General features: G+C 40.5%; 1 protein-coding gene across 5 annotated transcripts in view; it reads right to left on the bottom strand.

Annotated features, from left to right (window-relative positions):
* ATP8B4 (ATPase phospholipid transporting 8B4 (putative)) overlaps nt 1-17,218 on the bottom strand; it is a 305,563-nt gene that overhangs the window by 92,179 nt on the left and 196,166 nt on the right. For all 5 annotated transcript variants that reach the window (XM_036844630.1, XM_036844631.1, XM_036844629.1 and 2 more), the window contains 2 exons: nt 15,243-15,325; nt 5,124-5,282 (listed from right to left, as the gene is read on the bottom strand). In XM_036844630.1, the coding sequence (XP_036700525.1) occupies nt 5,124-5,282; nt 15,243-15,325 (242 nt within the window). The remainder of the gene's footprint in view (nt 1-5,123; nt 5,283-15,242; nt 15,326-17,218) is intronic.

Below are 17,218 nucleotides of genomic sequence, written 5' to 3'. Positions count from 1 at the left end.
CTTCCCTGAGCAATCTCATCTAAGACCACAGCTCCAATTAACATCTGTAGGCCAAATGTATATCTCCAGCTCAGATTGCTCCTCTGAGCCCTAAACTCATATATTTACATCCATATATTTGATTGCCTCTATGATATCTTCACCTGGTCTTTCTAAGGCTCCTCAAGTGGTCCTTGTCAAGCCCAACTTGTGACCTTTCTCCAAGGTTCCTTATCTCAGTGAATGGCACCACTATCCATCCAGTTGTGAAAAGTGGGAGAAACCTAAGAGTCTAGTCTATCACATCACTCCCACCCTAAATCCAAAGTACCATCATCTCTCAACTGGACTGTAGTAAAAGCCTAGCAACTTTGTCTCCCCACATGTACTCTGCCACCACCCGAATCATACACTTTTTCCAGGACCCTATTTACCAACTTTAAAAATACCGTAGGCAGGAGTGAAACTTTCAAATTTAACACTTACACACACGCCATCTGTTTGAAAAACTTGCAATGGCTTCTGAATGTTCTCAGGATAGAGACTAAAATTCTGGATACAGACCACAGGACCTGTATGTTCCGGCCCCTATCCCTGTCTCTAGTCACATGTTCATCTCTATCCTCCAAGTTTTCCATGCTCTACACTGGCCTTCTTAAGTTTTTTTGTTTGTTTGTTTGTTTGTTTTTACCTCCCCAGCCTCATTCCTACCATAGAGCCTTTGCCTATGGCGTGACTTTTAGCTAGCTTGTTCTTTCCCTTCATATTCCTCCACTACATACTCCTGTGAGTCCATGTTCTTTTTCTTCAGAGCACTTATCTCAGTTTGAGATTATATACTCATTACTACAATTATTTAAGATTAATGTCTCTCTCTCCTACCAGACTCAAAACCACATGAGTGAAGAGACCACTTTTTTTGTTCACATTCTTAATTGCAAATAAGTAAGTAGCATAGTGCCTGCCACATAGTAGGTACTCAATAAATAACTGTTTAATGAATGAATTTATTTATTAAGTACCTGCTATGTTTTAGGCAATGTGCATATGTCCTTTTCACCTATTATCTCACTAATGCTTAAAACAAGCCAAAAAATTAGGTACTATTATCCTTAGTTCACTAATAATGAAACTCAGGATTAAAGAATTTAAATAACTTGCCTGAGATTTTTTTTTTGTCTAGTTAAGCGTCAGAGCCAAAATTAGAACCCAGATATATCTAATTCTAAGGCTCTTGCTCTCAACCACTATTTTTAAAGCTATATGAAATAGTCCATTAATTCATTAATTCACTGACTCATTCAAACAATGTGTGTTTAAGACTGTGACTCATTCAGAGTCCAAACAGGAAATAGATGACACAATGATCAAGGGTAATTAGAGAAAGGTTTATTTATAAAGGGAATCTTTACAAAAGTGTGAGTGGGTGTATCGGAGGTACAGAAGTAAAAGGTTAATGCAGTAACCAAGGACTTAGTAGCAATCAAGATGTTTCTCTATCTACACCAGAAGGGTAGGATGAGGGGAGGGGGTGGTTATTAGACCCTAAGGAGAGAGTTGTGTAAAGTCTGCAGCCTTTAGAGGAAGAGTGACTTTATGTTGAGGGACTCAGCCAGCTTGAAGGTAGGCAGTCTGGGGGAATAAATACCTTGACCTCAATCTTCTTCCTTTGATCTCTTCCCAGGGACCCCCAATGATAGGACCAAAGTTCAAGGAAACCTATTAGTGTAAACCATACAAGTCAGCCTCCCAAGGCAGAGAGAAGAGTGTGAAATGTGAGAGTAGATCTGGAGGGGCAAATGGGAGACATCACAAAAACCTACTATGCACAAAACCCTACTATGCACCAAGATGGTGCTGACTCCTATGGACGCCTTAAATGAATAAGACTTCTGACTTGTACCCTCAGAAACAGGACTTTCTCCTCTCTTGAGATAAAGGAAAACCATACCAGGGAGGCATGGCCTAGCTGTTAATGTATATTAGACCCTCATAAATTATAGATTTGTAAAGTAAACCATGTTTATGTCAACTATACTCCTTGCACAATCCTTAGTGGCAGGTATAACTAGAGTAATAATACAGAAAGAATAGTTAATAATTTGTTTTGGGTAACTTTCATAAGATGTAGGTGTCCACCTAGAACTAGTTCCCCAAATTAGATGTCTCATGACTTAGGGGTTCTGGGACACTCATTTGTTCAACTCTGACATTGACGAAACCAACGATTCCTCTGCCTGCCGTTATTCTAGTTGAACTTTCTATTAACGTTTGTGCCTAGACTAAAGTCAATGTAGGCATACTCTGCTTTACAAATACCTGCCTCATGAAGATCCCCTGCCAGTGATCATCAAGGTCACATCACAAAAGAGGGTGATGCCCCACTCCTCCCTGCCGAGATCCAAGAGCAGTTCATTTTCCCAACTCTCAGCCTACGGCGCAGATAATGCACTCTGAATTGATGCCGAAAGAAGGGAGACACAGGGAAGGAAAGAAAATAGCATTTGTCAAGCATCCGCTTCCATATGCATTGCCTCACTGAGCCTTTACAGTGACTCTCTAATGTACTCATTCTTATCCCCATATTATAGCAGAGAAAACTAAAGCTTAGGAAGTTTAAGTAACCAAGGTTTAACATTCTCCAGCTGGTAAACAAATCTAAACCCAGATCTGTCCAATCCAAATTCTGTGAACTGTCTGTTACACTTTTTTGGAGGGAGACCTGTCCAGCTTACCACTCCACTTTCTTCTATGTAGGAGCATTTTCCCACAGAGCCAACATTATGAAGGAAAGCTTGACCCCTGAGGGGCTCTCAGCAGCTGTCCTAGCATAACATGCTATAGCTGAACCATACTTCCGAATTAGTCATTCCAAACAAGATCACACAAATGCAAACAAAAGTTTGGGCTACAGCCCACTCCTAGGATGATGCACCCCCCCATTTCTCTAATGATAGGGAGCAAACCAAGAGGGTCCGTCACATCAGAGGACCTCCAAGAAATCTCCCCTTCATTAAGTGGAAAGACTAAAGGGGGAAGGTAAAGAGAGGTTAACGTATAAGCCTAGCACTCTTTTTCTCAATACAAGATGCAAATAAGGAAATAGATGATCATAGGTTTATTCCCCTGACTACAGAGTAAAAGCATCTGGTGAAAACATTATGAAACCAGATTCATCCCCAGATAAAACTGTATATACAGCCTCATTTCTAGGGATTTCTCAAGTCCTTACAATGGCAATGCCCCAAGCAGCAAGAGCCTTGCTAACACCCACAGCTGAGAGTATTTAAGAGGAATTGGGAGGATTTCTCTAGATTTGGAACAGTTTTGAGTCTTTAATGAACATTTTGTTACTGTTGAAGGAAGTCAGTTAAGAAGAACATTCCAGTTTTGATTGCACATATAGTCAATGGGCCCAAAACACATCTTAATTTGGTGTCACAATAAACAGGATTTTTAAAAAATCAAGGACTGGCAATTGAAGCCATGAGTGAAATTTGAGAGGCTTTATGAAATGGTGCTACTGTAAGCTTCCTTAGCAGGAGAGTGCCATCTTGGGCCCTTAGAGACAAAGTAGAGACAGGAAAAGTGGCAGCAGGCAGGGGAAGAGGCACTCCCCCGCCTCCCCCAAGTCCTATCCCCACCTCCAGCATGCACAGTCTTTCCAGGACCCCCTGTCCTGCTGACGAATAGTAGAAGAAGCTCTGAAATAGACACAGAAATGACTGCAGGATCTCTAAGAAGGCTTTTCCAAAAGGATTGCTTGAACTTGGCAAACTACAAAATTAACAGCAGAGCTGGGGCTTTCTTTCATGCCCATCCTCCACTTTAAAGGCAGGCTGATTAATACATATAATGATGGGGATGATTGAGACGGGGTTAGAGAATGAGAAATTAAACAATAGGTATCATAAATAGTGCTACAATGAACATTGTGGTACATGTCTCTTTTTGAATTAATAGCCAGGACATGGAAGCAACCTAAATGTCTATCGACAGATGAATGGATAAAGAAGATGTGGCACATACATACAATGGAATATTACTCAGCCATAAAAAGAAACGAAATAGAGTTATTTGTAGTGAGGTGGATGGACCTAGAGTCTGTCATACAGAGTGAACCAAGTCAGAAAGAGAAAAACAAATGCTGTATGCTAACACATATATATGGAACCTAAAAAAAAATAAAAATGGTACTGATGAACCTAGTGGCAGGGCAGGAATAAAGACGTAGACATAGAGAATGGACTTGAGGACATGGGGCAGGGAGGAGGAAGCTGGGGTGAAGTGAGAGTAGCGACATACATACACTACCAAGTGTAAAATAGCTAGTGGGAAGCAGCTGCATAGCACAGGGAGATCAGCTCAGTGCTTTGCGATGACCTAGAGGGGTGGGATAGAGAGGGTGGGAAGGAGGCTTAAGTAGGAGGAGATATGGGGATATAGGTATGCATATGGCTGATTCACTTTGCTGTACAACCGAAACTAACACAGTATTGTGAAGCAATTATACTCCAATAAAAATCTATCCCAAAAAAAAAACCAGTAGGTATCTAGCATCTGAGTAATTAAGGCCCATGTACTCTTAAGAATAAGTTCATGGGGCTTCCCTGGTGGCGCAGTGGTTGAGAATCTGCCTGCCAATGCAGGGGACACGGGTTCGAGCCCTAGTCTGGGAACATCCCACATGCCACGGAGCAACTGGGCCCGTGAGCCACAACTACTGAGCCTGCGCGTCTGGAGCCTGTGCTCCGCAACAAGAGAGGCCGCGATAGTGAGAGGCCCGTGCACCGCGATGAAGAGTGGCCCCCGCTTGCCGCAACTAGAGAAAGCCCTCGCACAGAAACGAAGACCCAACACAGCCAAAAATAAATAAATAAATAAAGCCAGAAAACATCTTTAAAAAAAAAAAAAAAAAAGAATAAGTTCATGATGTCAGTGTTTCCTTGCAGAGTGGGGCCACACAAACTATTTCCAGAGCAGCAGAGTCTTATCCTGGTGCCCTGCACTCTGCAGTCAACCCAGAAGGGCACCTTGCATGCAATAAAAGCACCGTGCTCATCCAACCTGGAGAGCTGCAGACTGTGCTCACGTAGATCTCAGGAAGGGCTCTCCCATAACAGACCCTGGAGAGTCTTCTGTACCTGCAAAAATAACCATTCCAAAACACCAGCTGGTATTTCTCAGGACACAGCCCCTCAGGATTATCTTCTCATTGTTGAGGGAGTGCTTGCTGCCCTTCCAAGAGAGGACTCCGGTGAATTTATCTAGTTTGTTGTTAGGCGCCTCACAGACAACAATCCCTGTAAAATACAAAAAACAAACATCTTTATGACTCACCTCAAACTCTCTTTAGAGGTCCACAGTACTGCTTTAGCACCCAACTTCTAACATACAGTACACTTTCCTTCTCTTTTGGACAGCACAGTGTTATATATACACATATGTACGTATATCCTAGGCTGTGCTAGGAAAAATCATCTGGGAGGGGTACAAAGATGGAACTCAATCAGATATTTTGAAACATAATTTTCTGCACTGTCCAAATAAGAACAGAAACCTCAAGAGCCATGGGATGTTTATTCCTTTAAAAAGAAAAAGAATCACTAATCTCTACTTTTGGTTTGTAACAAATGATTTTTGAAAAGATAAAGCAGGGATGATCCTAAAAGTTTTTCTTATTTCATTTCTTTTTATTTAATGTAACTTTCATACAGGTTAAAGTGGCATACTTCCAGTTTCACAATCAAAGTTAATTGGGTCTTTCTAGGCTGATAATCAGAATTTCGGGGTTCCTACTATATTCCACCCCCAAGAAACCTGGGTCTTGTTTGCCACATGTGCCTGAGAATGCGTGTGATTCCTTTCAGCTGTTCTATGCTTCTTATTTTGATTAGATTCAGAGATCTGGGGACTCTCAGAGGCACCATATAACTTGCCCCAAACTGTCCAGAAGATGTTTCTAGTTTTTTTTAATACCAAGCCCATCCCAAACTAAGGGCATACCCATTCTAAATCAATGAATCAATTCGTTCCATTATTTCAATAAGGAAATACACTTTTAGGGTGAGGGTTCTCTTGATAGAAAAACAAACCAGAAATAATCTTTCATGGACCCTGTCACAAAATATATCTATTAGATTCAAGTACATTTGCATTGCAAACGGTTGGGGTTAACTTTTTATAAGTTATGAGTACAAAGATTTGAAAGACAGAGAGAGAGAGAGGAAGAAAAAGAGAGAGGGAAGGAATGAAAAAGGAGATTGAGGGTAGATCCAAACAGGGTTCAAGCCAGCCAGGGGTAAGATAAGTGTCTACAAAATTCTCTCTTGAAAACAATAAAAATACATTTATTTAATGAGAAGCCAAAAGGGTAGATTGCAACATAAAAAGTGGCATTTGGAAAATGAAAAAAGGAAGCATGTCTTCAGCATTGACTGAAGGGAAGAGAGGCCAGCCAGGCCTACAGAACCTTGTATTGCACTGTTACACCCCTAACAAACACCTCCTGAACTTAGAGGCTTCTTAGATGGGCTCCCTTCCTTAGTAGGATGCTATGTTTTCCTTTTAAAACTCATGGACCGAGGTGACAGCAGCCAGTTTTCACATGGCCTGATCACTCCTAACCAACCAGATCACTAATATTCATAGACCTTGCTTGAAAAAACAAAAACAAGAGTCTGGAAGGAATGAGAGACTCGAGGGCTCTGGGCTGCTTTTCCAACTCCATCTACCTTTCTCCAGTATCATAAAAGTGTCACTGACTGAACACCCCCAACTGGGACACACACTGGCTTCTTCCCAGAAGAAGATCCACTGCTAACTGTGAGCGTGCTGGCAGGAGGATTTGGATGAGGCTAAATAACCTGTACAAAGTCACTTTTTATACGAAGGGAAGTGGCTAAGTCCTTGTTTGCTCCCATTACAGCATATATCACAGATATTCAAAAGTAAATGAAAACTGATTTCAACTGGCCCAAGTTGTTTAGACGGTTACATTGTGGAAGAGAAGACTTTTTCTAAACTCTAAGAGTTTCAGTATCTTTTTTTCTTGACCAATAATGTACATTCCTGAATTTTGTAGAACCTTGAATTGGGTGTCACCAGCAAAACCGACATAAAATTATGGGTCGACAGCAACCCTCAAAGCTTATCCCAAATTCTTGACCCAAGACTCAATTTCTCAGGCTTCAAACTTGGCCACTTAAAAAAAAAAAAAAAGTGCTTTGGGCAAAAACAACATGATACACAGTTCCTGCCAACAGGAATATAAAAAACAGGCTCATTTGATCATTTTTATTGTCGTAAGCAAAGACTGACATGGAGGCAGATACGGCCTTGAACATGTTGGCTCGCCCCTCCCTGGCCCCAAGGCTCATCCACTTCTGGCCTGACACCAAGGGTGTGGTTCTAGACAGAAACAGGCAGTAAGGCCAAGGGGCTCTGCCTCAGTTTTTGGAGGCCCAACTCCAATGCAGCCCTTCTGGAAGAGTGTGGGCCCAGTGATTTAAATACATACTAAATACAGGGCCTAGTCAAAACAAAGTGGCAAGAACAAAGCCAAACTACTTTTTTTTTTTAATCTTTAGAAGTGCTCAGCTTCCCCCTTTCAGCCCTGTCAGCACAAAACACAAGCTTCCCAATGTCTTTTCTGCCTCTTTCCAAAAGGGGTGAGCAGGTTTCTTTGAGGGGAGTACTAGATTCACTTCTATAGCCCCATAACCCATCATACTGGCTCCATAATGGGATCTTAATAAATACTTGTTGGAGAGATGGATGGAAAGATGGTTTCAAGAGAGAGACTGGGAGGTGATATGAGTATTAGAGCAGATCTAAGATGAATGAAAGAAGTGGTATATTTCCATGGTAATATGATAAAGGGGATTGGAAGACCTAATCACCCAGCATCAATGGGGGACTTAGGTTGGCCTAACTCTAAAGGGATACAAATAGATCTGAGAACACTGAGAACAAGGTGGGCAACTTAAAGCACATCAGAAGCAACCAAAACTATATTCCTCACATAAAGCATAATAAGGACTAGAGAAAAACTGTAGGACCTTTCTTCCCTTTGCTAATTGTGTCAAAGAGTAAGAGGCAGTAAACAGTCAGATGACAATGGATGAGAAAACAGTTTAGGAAAAATGGCATTGTTTCTCACATAATTATTCACTGAACACATGTTTAGAGAACAAAGTCATCTTTAATGAGCAATAAAATAACTGGGAAAAAAATCATGTCAATAATGAGGTATAAATATAATGAAACTAGCTAGTCACAGTTGTTCGCTTCTCTGAAGATAACAGACGTGTAAGCAGATAGCAATTCATCCAGTGTGCAATCACACAGAAATACTCTAGGCCATACCGAACAAAATCCACAAGATTTCACTCTGAACCCTGCCGGCATTCTAAATTTAGTCAGCTGGATTGTTGGTTAATTACCATCCTAATAACCTTCTCAAACTAAAGTGTTTATCTTAAAGTGGAAATCTATAGTTTATCATGAAAATGGAATTCAGTACTCAATACTTCAAGATTTTTCCAGAGCAGTTGGCTTTATTTCTTTATGGATATTATTATTAGCAATGTTTCTTGATTATCTGCGCTACAACTCTTCCCTAAGACAATTACCTATTAAATAAGACATCATTGGACTTCCCTGGTGGTGCAATGGTTAAGAATCTGCCTGTCAATGCAGGGGACATGGGTTCGATCCCTGGTCCAAGAAGATCCCACATGCTGCAGAGCAACTAAGCCCATGCACCACAACTACCGAGCCTGTGCTCTAGAGCCTGCGTGCCACAACTACTGAGCCCACGAGCCACAACTACTGAAGCCCGCACGCCTAGAGCCCATGCTCCACAACAAGAGAAGCCACCGCAATGAGGAGTCCACGCACCACAACGCACCGCAATGAAGAGTAGCCCCCGCTCGCTGCAACTAGAGAAAGCTGGCGCGCAGCAACGGAGACCCAACGCAGCCATAAATAAATAAATAAATAAATAGGTAAATTTAAAAATAAATAAATAAGACATCATCATTGCTGTTCAAGAGTTTCTCCAGCCAAGAGCTTCTTAGAGTTTAGAAGACTGCCCTCTACTGTTGCCCTGATGATTGTGACAAATACTTATTTTTTCTTAGAAAGAAGAATGTCACCTTCCCATTTTCTAAAACCTCATTATTCTTCAACTATTAAGCCTTAGCCACCCATCATCACCACCATGATGGCCACATCAACACCAGCAGTAAAGAGAAGAGTTATTCCTCCTTGTCTTCACAAGGCATCTATGCCTTACACGGTCACATCGGCTTTGCTGTTAGGCTGTGCTTCTGTCCAGGTGAATAGGAAACAGATTTGATAAGTTTAAAAAGTCGCAAGATGCTAACCAAGCCTTTCTGTGTGTTTGGTTTTTTTTTTAAACCACAAAGAGATGCTTGTTTTTCTGTTTTAATTACACAGATGCTCTTCTTTAGAAAGGATCACAAAAATACACAAAGATTCCTGAAGTAAAGAGTCAACCTTTCCCTGGTTCGAAGCTCAGTATTAACAGTCATACAAAATATGTAAACTTGTCATATTTGCAAAAAAACAGATCTTAGTCCAGCCAGTAACAATATGCAAAAGATTCTTAAGCACATTTGGACAATTTACATCCGGGGCTTTCCTCAAGGCATAATAATGACCAGTTTACAAATGTATAATTGAAACTATTTCCAGTTATTATTTGTAAATCTTGTCAATTCCTGTAAGACTTCAATATGAAAAATCAAGATCCACTCTATTTTTATACTTATTATAATTTTAAGTCAAGTTATGTATCTTTTTTTATAAAATTCAACAGACTACATATCAATTTTTTTCTGATGTGTGAAACGTATAAAAATATTTATATGAGAACTTTTCAAATAAATGGATTTACCTACCAAAACCCACCTCTGTCTTGCATGTGCTGGTCTCTACGTTTGGCCAGCTCTTCTGTGAGCTCTTCTCAGGGATCCTGACATTCAAGGTCACTGAGAACATTTGCTACTTTTTAAAAACATGATGATGTCATCTGAGTCCTGAATGGACTTGATCTCTGGAAATTCATTTTGCATTTTCAGGTTTAAAATATTCTTGAAATGTATATCTTACCCTGATCAGGAGCTAAGCAGTCATGCTGATTCCCCTGACTCTCCCATGCTGCCTTTCTGTTTGCAGTTTAGAGCCTCTCATGTCCTTTCATAGACTAGGCTTTGCCAGCCGTCCTAGGTTCATATTCTAACTCCTCCACTTAGTAACCCTGGGACCTTGGGAAAGTTATTCAATTTATCTGGGATTCAAATTCCTTGCCCATAAGTTGGAAGTAATAATCTCTTCCTCCCAGGGCTGTAAGGATTTAGTAAGATAATATGTGCAATTACTTAGCATGGTGCCTGGTACATAGTGAGTACTTCTTCATGTGTCAACATCATGTGTAGGGCCTGAGAACTTTAGGACTTTTATCTAATTAAAGGCTTCTTTGGGAATGAGCTCTTGTTCAAGTCTGTCTTCTCCCCTGGGCTATAAGTGCTATGAAAGCAAGGCCTGCGTCTGACCTATTAACCACTGTATCTCCAGGCTTACTAAACACTGTACCCCCTTGCCATTGTGTTAAATATACATTTAGTGGATAAATGAACAGGTGACTGAGTGAATGGATAAAAGAAAGAAAAGAATGAATGAAAGCTCATGCCATGCCTGGGCTTCTCTGGTGGCGCAGTGGTTAAGAATCCGCCTGCCAATGCAGAGGACACGGGTTCAATCACTGGTCCGGGAAGATCCCACATGCCGTGGAGCAACTAAGCCCGTGCGCCACAACTACTGAGCCTGTGCTCTAGAACCCTCGAGCCACAACTGCTGAAGCTCGTGCGCCTAGAGCCCATGCTCCGCAACAAGAGAAGCCACCGCAACAAGAAGCCCTTGTACCGCAACCAAGAGCAGGTAGCCCCTGCTCGCCGCAACCAGAGAAAAGCCCGCGTGCAGCAACGAATACCCAACGCGGCCAAAAATAAATAAATAAAAAAAATTTTTTTTAAGTAGTCTGAAGTGACAATCTTTAAAAAAAAAAAAAGCTCATGCCATGCCTAAAGAGGCCACCAACAAGACACTGTCCATGGGCTTAAGAGCAAAAGTGGGGAGGCAGGGAGACTTAACAAGAGACATCCTGGAGCCAGACCCATGTCAGTTTTGACTCTTGGTCTTGTCCCCAGTTTGGAGTTCCCAGTGGGGACTTCTCTAGGGTTAGGACTGGGAAACTCAGGTCTTCAGCTACTTAGAACATGTGATATGTCCTTAGGACACAAGGACAAAAAACTGTAGTTTGGTGTTAAGAAAGTGTTTTGACAAATCTCAGAAGAAAAACCACATGGTAACTAGAAGCAAAAATAAGGCCATACCCAGATTTGCCCAGAAGTCACAAGCTAAAAGATATTCTTAGCACAGACAGAAAGGGCATGCCTCACATGTCTGTCTCATCTATTAGACCTTGCCATAGCCAGGCAGGGCATTTCCAAATGTACACAATGCTGATATCATACTTTTAATTTAAGCTAAAAGATGCAATATCTGGTTTTAATTCCCATGATTCAAGGAAATCTTTTTTTAGTCACCAGAAGAAAACTTGAAATCTACTGATATCCCATTATGACAAAGGTTAACAGAGGAGACATAAAAGAGGGGATAGAAGAAGACTGGAGGAGTAAAAGGATCAAAAGAACCTTGATAATACATGTGAAGATGTGTTATAATTCTACATACTTTGTATTGCAGCTTGTCCTTAGGGGTGCTTAATGAATAAACTTAATAAACTAATTAATAGAGAGAGAGTGATGAAAACAGAAAAGATAAAAAATAACAGAAAAAGAGACAATGTGGATAGAGGAGATAAGTAAACTAACATAAAGAGTGAAAGAGGAAGATGTAAAGAGAATAGTTAGAAATAATGCAAAAAGGGAGGAAAGAAAAATGGTGAAATGGGGTCATTAGAGAAATGTGTGTACATAGTATATGGTGTGTGAACGTGTGTGTCACAGAGGCAGGGAGAGACTGAACTTAAAACTAGGGCTTGGAGAAAAGGAAATGAAGGAAAAGTTGAAGGTTATAAGAAAGCAAAAGCAATCGTGGGAAGGATTTGGGGTTTGTTAACTGTCCCAACTCTTTCAAAGACTTTTCCACATCTTGCATCACTCTCTTCGTCTTTAAATTTGGCTGCCAACAGGGGAAATCTAATTTGTATATTGTATCTAATTTACAGTATTTCCCCCTAATCCCTCCGTTCATTTTCAGATGCTTTCTTGGAAACAAGAAATCATATTTTAATATGGCTAAACCCACAGAACATCATATTGCCTTGAACTTTAAGGTAGATTGAAATTCAACCCAAGATTTAAGAATGAAAGAGTAACTTTAGCAGAAATCTGGTATTTAGCCCAGAAGCGTACCAGCCTCATAAATTTGGCATTACATGTTCTCTGAAAAGTGACCACGGTTTACGTATAAATGAGAGACAAGAGAGGTCTGTGTTGCCTTTATCTGGGAAAACGATTATATGTTCGAGATTTGGTGAATTACCTGTGCTATGTGAAGCGAATTCAGGCCACAAGTATTAAGTAATAATTATTAATACACTTTTAAAATAAATTTTATGAAGCATTAACAGAAGACTATTTATGTATATATGCAAGTCCTTTGACCTCTCAGGACCTGTTATCCCATCTGTGATAAAGGAATTATTTTAGGTGAGGAAGTATTTTCCTGTTTCAGCCCAAGCAGCACCACTTGTACTGGTTTAAATTTGGGATTTTTGTGATAAATTGTGTTTGGAGAAAAGACTCTGAAGAAAAGACATTGTAAAACCACCAGATGACCCCTCTCCTAGCCACTGCCCTCCAGGAGAAGGGGACCCAGCACCCTTGCTTTGCCTTACAAGTTCCCATCAGGAAGCCTCCTCCTCACCCCATCGTTTCACACTCCACTCTCAATCCCTTACCTTAGGCCACTCCTTTGCTCTATCATGTCTCCCTGGGGCCTGAGGCTGATCCTGTCCCCCATTCTCCGGCACCTGTGACCATTTATTCATGCATTCAGCAAGTATTTATTGAGCACCTATTCTGTGCTAGGCTTTGTTCTAGGGACTTGGCATATATCAGTGAGCAAAACAAAGATCCCTGTGCAGCTTACATTGCAGCAGGTAGGCGACAATAAATAATAAACAGAAAATAAGCAACTTGTAGAGTATGCCAGCTGGTGATAAGTGCTATGAGAAGAAAAAGTCAAGCAGGGTAGGGAGGACTAAGAGGTGTATAAGGAGTCATGCTGAGGAGGAGGATTCTTGGCCCCATTCCTGCAGTTCCAAGTAAGAAATCTACCTAATCCAGCCTGGCCCTTTATACACTATCCTGGAACTGACCTATGGTCAGAGGATGTGTGTGGTAGAGACAGTACTCAACAAATATCCATACTCGTTATTTCCCAGCCTCCCTTGCAGTTAGGTCAGGCCCATGTGACTCACGCTGGCCAACGAAACGTGAGAGGAAGAGCAGCTGAAAGTCAGTTTGTCTCTTTCATCTCATCCTTACTCTGATGTGCTCACCTTAAAGGCCATTAGTCTAGGCATCACGGCTATGAGATGAAGAAGGCCACCCAACCTGCATCAGATGTGACATGAGGAAGAAATAAACTTCAACTGTTTATGTCACTATGATTTCAGGGTTGTTTGTAACTGAATCATAGTGTAGGCTATCTGTACCAGCATCCGTGAAAGAAAATGAACTGGTAATTATAACATCATTTTCTGCTTTTTGATGGTAAAGTAAGCAAAAAGTCATGAATTTTTACCTCCTCATAGACTGACAGAGGTGTAAAGGTACAATTCTGCCAGGAAAGAAATGAGTAAACTACATTTAGGTTGCCCTTTTAGGACTCCATAAATATTCTATGACATATTTTAAGAAAGTATTTTGATTCGTGAACACAATTTACTTTTCTTGGATTCATGTAACAGTAACATTTCATTGAAAAAATTACTTAGTAGAAAATGTGTAATTTGTTTTAATCTAATCAAAATATTTCTTGGGCCATTCAGTTTCCTGGCTATTCCCCTGACTTAAATCTCACACTGGAGGAACAATTTTTTTTCTATAAACATTTTCTACAACACCACTCATTTAAGAAAGACTAAAATATTAACTGTACCAGAGGGAGTTTACAAGCAAATGCAAAGCACAGGCAGTATAAGCTCTAAGCTGTCCACTGAGAAATTTTAAAATTAAATTTGCCTGTGCTCTAACTCATGGGATCATGCTAAGACCCTTGTCCACATTTTCCTTTAGTGGACTCCAAAGAAAACATTTTGAAAGATAGTCTCAAACTCATAAATATTTGTTAATAAATAAAACCAATCTATAGGGAAATACTGATATTCAAGGCCAGACCTATAAGTGTGTAAAGCAAGAAACCACTGAGGGGTGCCAGAAAGACCCCAAAGATTCTCCCACAGTCTGTCAGGGTGCCTAGAATCCTACCATTAATGGCTCTCTGCTTTGAGTCGAAGGATTTTGTTTCTCTGCAACAGCTTTAACAGAAAAGAACAAGACACAGCTGGAGTAGAACAGGCAAGAGAGACCACGCTGAGGAGCAGGGGACTGGGTTGAAAGATGTGAAGATGGTGACAGCAAAACCATGGTCTAAAATAAAGTGCAACAGCTGACCAACTGATTAATAAATCAGAATATTCTTCTAGAACACGTGCTATCTTTAAGACATTATACCAGGCACTCTGAAAGACACAGAAATATATGAGGCAGGATTACTGTCTTCGTGAAGTCTGCAGTCTAGTGTTTGGCCTTTGTTTTGGAGCCAGAGAATGGATGGTTGGTTAAAGCTAGAAATAAGAGTGTGGCCTGTCTTCATCCTCAGCATGTCTGCATAAGGCTCCAAGGAGACCTAGGTCAGGCAAGTGAAGGGTATTGTGGGACTAGAGAGAACGAGATCTAGAGAAGAGGAAACAAGGATGAAAGGAACGATGAACTGATAAAGTCATTCTCCCCTTGGAGAGTAAAAGAGTAAAACACTTTTACTCTTTAGTGTGAGAAGAGATTACAGGCTTTGATGCCTGGAGAATTTTATGCCTTTCCACCAAATAAAAAGAAACATAAATTGAATTTCATATAATTAGTTTGTTACACTGCTTTGTTACAAAAGCTTTTTGAGATTTTTGTTTGTCAGTTTTAAACACTTACCATCAAACTTTGCAAGTCTGCTAATATCTGCTCCAAGTTCTGAGGTAAGTGATAACGCATGGCGCACTTTAAGGTTCGTTTCCCTGTGAAATTAATTGACACGGCATGAACTTTTAAATGGAACAGTCCAACAGCATCTTACACAAAGCCATCAGGGACACTTCAGCAATCTCAGCACATGCAAAACCCAACACAAGAGATTCAAGAAACTCCCTCTGAATGTCATTCACACCTCCCACACTACCTCGGGAAAATGGACAGGGCTTTGCAGGCTCCTAAGAGTTGGCATTCCACCCACGGCACATCTGTGTAACAACAGAGTAATCTGTTTTGCTATTTGAAAAAACAGAGGATGTAATAAATATGCTTTCATTCAAACCTACTTAGACATCATGCATGACTTACAAAACACATTAGGAATGGGAACACAGTTGCCAAATAAAGGAGGCCAGTATCACTCCAGAGTCTGCTATCTATGTAGGAGTTTTACTTGTAAGAGATGGTCATGGCTCATTTCACAGTAGCTGAAATTCAAATGGGAAAAGGAATACAGCTTTCTTTTTCTTGGAGAATCAAGCCAAGAATCCCGTAAGTCTAGAATCATACAACTAGACAAGAACTAAGTAGATCACAGTGAGCTGGTCATCTTCCTCCAGGCAAGACCACATATACATTGGACAGATGGCTCTCTGGTATTCGTGAAATGACCAGCAGTGAAGATTCTATGGCCATCACTCAAGTCTTGTGTTTAAAGAGTTTGCAATGCCAGTTTCCTCACTGAGTTCAACCTAATTCTCTTCTACCGTAACTTAAGATCATCTGTCAGAGTTCTACCTTTATGGAATGTTTAGTAGTGGGCTCATTCAGTCAACAAATATTGATTGAATGTATACCATAGTCACTCATGAACCTCAATGTAGCCCCTAAACGTTATTGTCCTCTTGCAGGAAACAAGTGGTAGGTAAAAAAGCAAATATCGCCTTTTAGAAGTACATGCCAAACCATGAAATAATTGAATTTAGAGAACTGAGCAGGTACCTGAGACTGCATTTAATCTAAACTTCCCATGAGTGAGCTTCACAATGATGTTACGACAATATATACCCAACCCAAGGAATGCCCATTGGTGAAACAGCTTTCTGCAGGAAACATTAAGTTGAATGTATAATTGAAATGTCTTTGTTTAAAAGTAATCTTATTGATCTAAATCTATCAATTCATAGGAGGCAGAGATGAGTAGGGATTGAAATAGTCAAGAATAACTTCATAATTGAGGCAGATATTGAGCTGGGCTTGATGGAAAAGAGTGAGACAGTGGTGTTGAGGTTAAAGGACCAAAATGAGTTTGGTCATTTAAAAGACTTTTCAAATAATTGAAACAGTCAGTCACACCAGCTGGACCAGACAGCCCTCGTTCCATGACCATAAATCCCGTCACTCATCAAAGTTCATCATCATGTTAAGTTACTTCCTCAGGATTCTCTCTACCAGCTCACTTCCACCTTCAGATGTGGAAGCTAAAGGGGAAGAATAATCACACATAGACCTTACTGATAAAAAAAATTTCTTTTCCAAAACTCCTGATTACTACCTTCAGTGTCATGCCATACTCTTCCTTAATCTGCCTCAATATCTTGATAAACTTCAAAATGATTTTCAGCATAAGAAACAATACAGAAAGATCCTTTGTACCCTTTACTCAATTTCCCCTCTGGTACCATCTCACAAAACTATATCACAATATCATGAGCAGGATACTGACATTGACAGTCAAGATCCAGAACATTTCAATCACCACAAGGATTCCTTCAGTCTCCCTTTATGGACACACTCACTTCCCTGCATCCTGAAACCCATCTTTAACTCCCAGCAATCCCTAATCTGTTGTCCACTATTCTAATTTTATAGTGATGTTATACAAATGAAATAATACAGTATGTGACCCTTTGGGATTGGCTTTTGTCCACTCAACATGA

This window comes from Balaenoptera musculus, chromosome 2 (assembly GCF_009873245.2).
Source record: "Balaenoptera musculus isolate JJ_BM4_2016_0621 chromosome 2, mBalMus1.pri.v3, whole genome shotgun sequence".
Lineage (NCBI taxonomy): Eukaryota > Metazoa > Chordata > Mammalia > Artiodactyla > Balaenopteridae > Balaenoptera > Balaenoptera musculus.
Note: the sequence above shows the minus strand (reverse complement) of the source record. Positions and strands in the feature narration are given on the sequence as shown.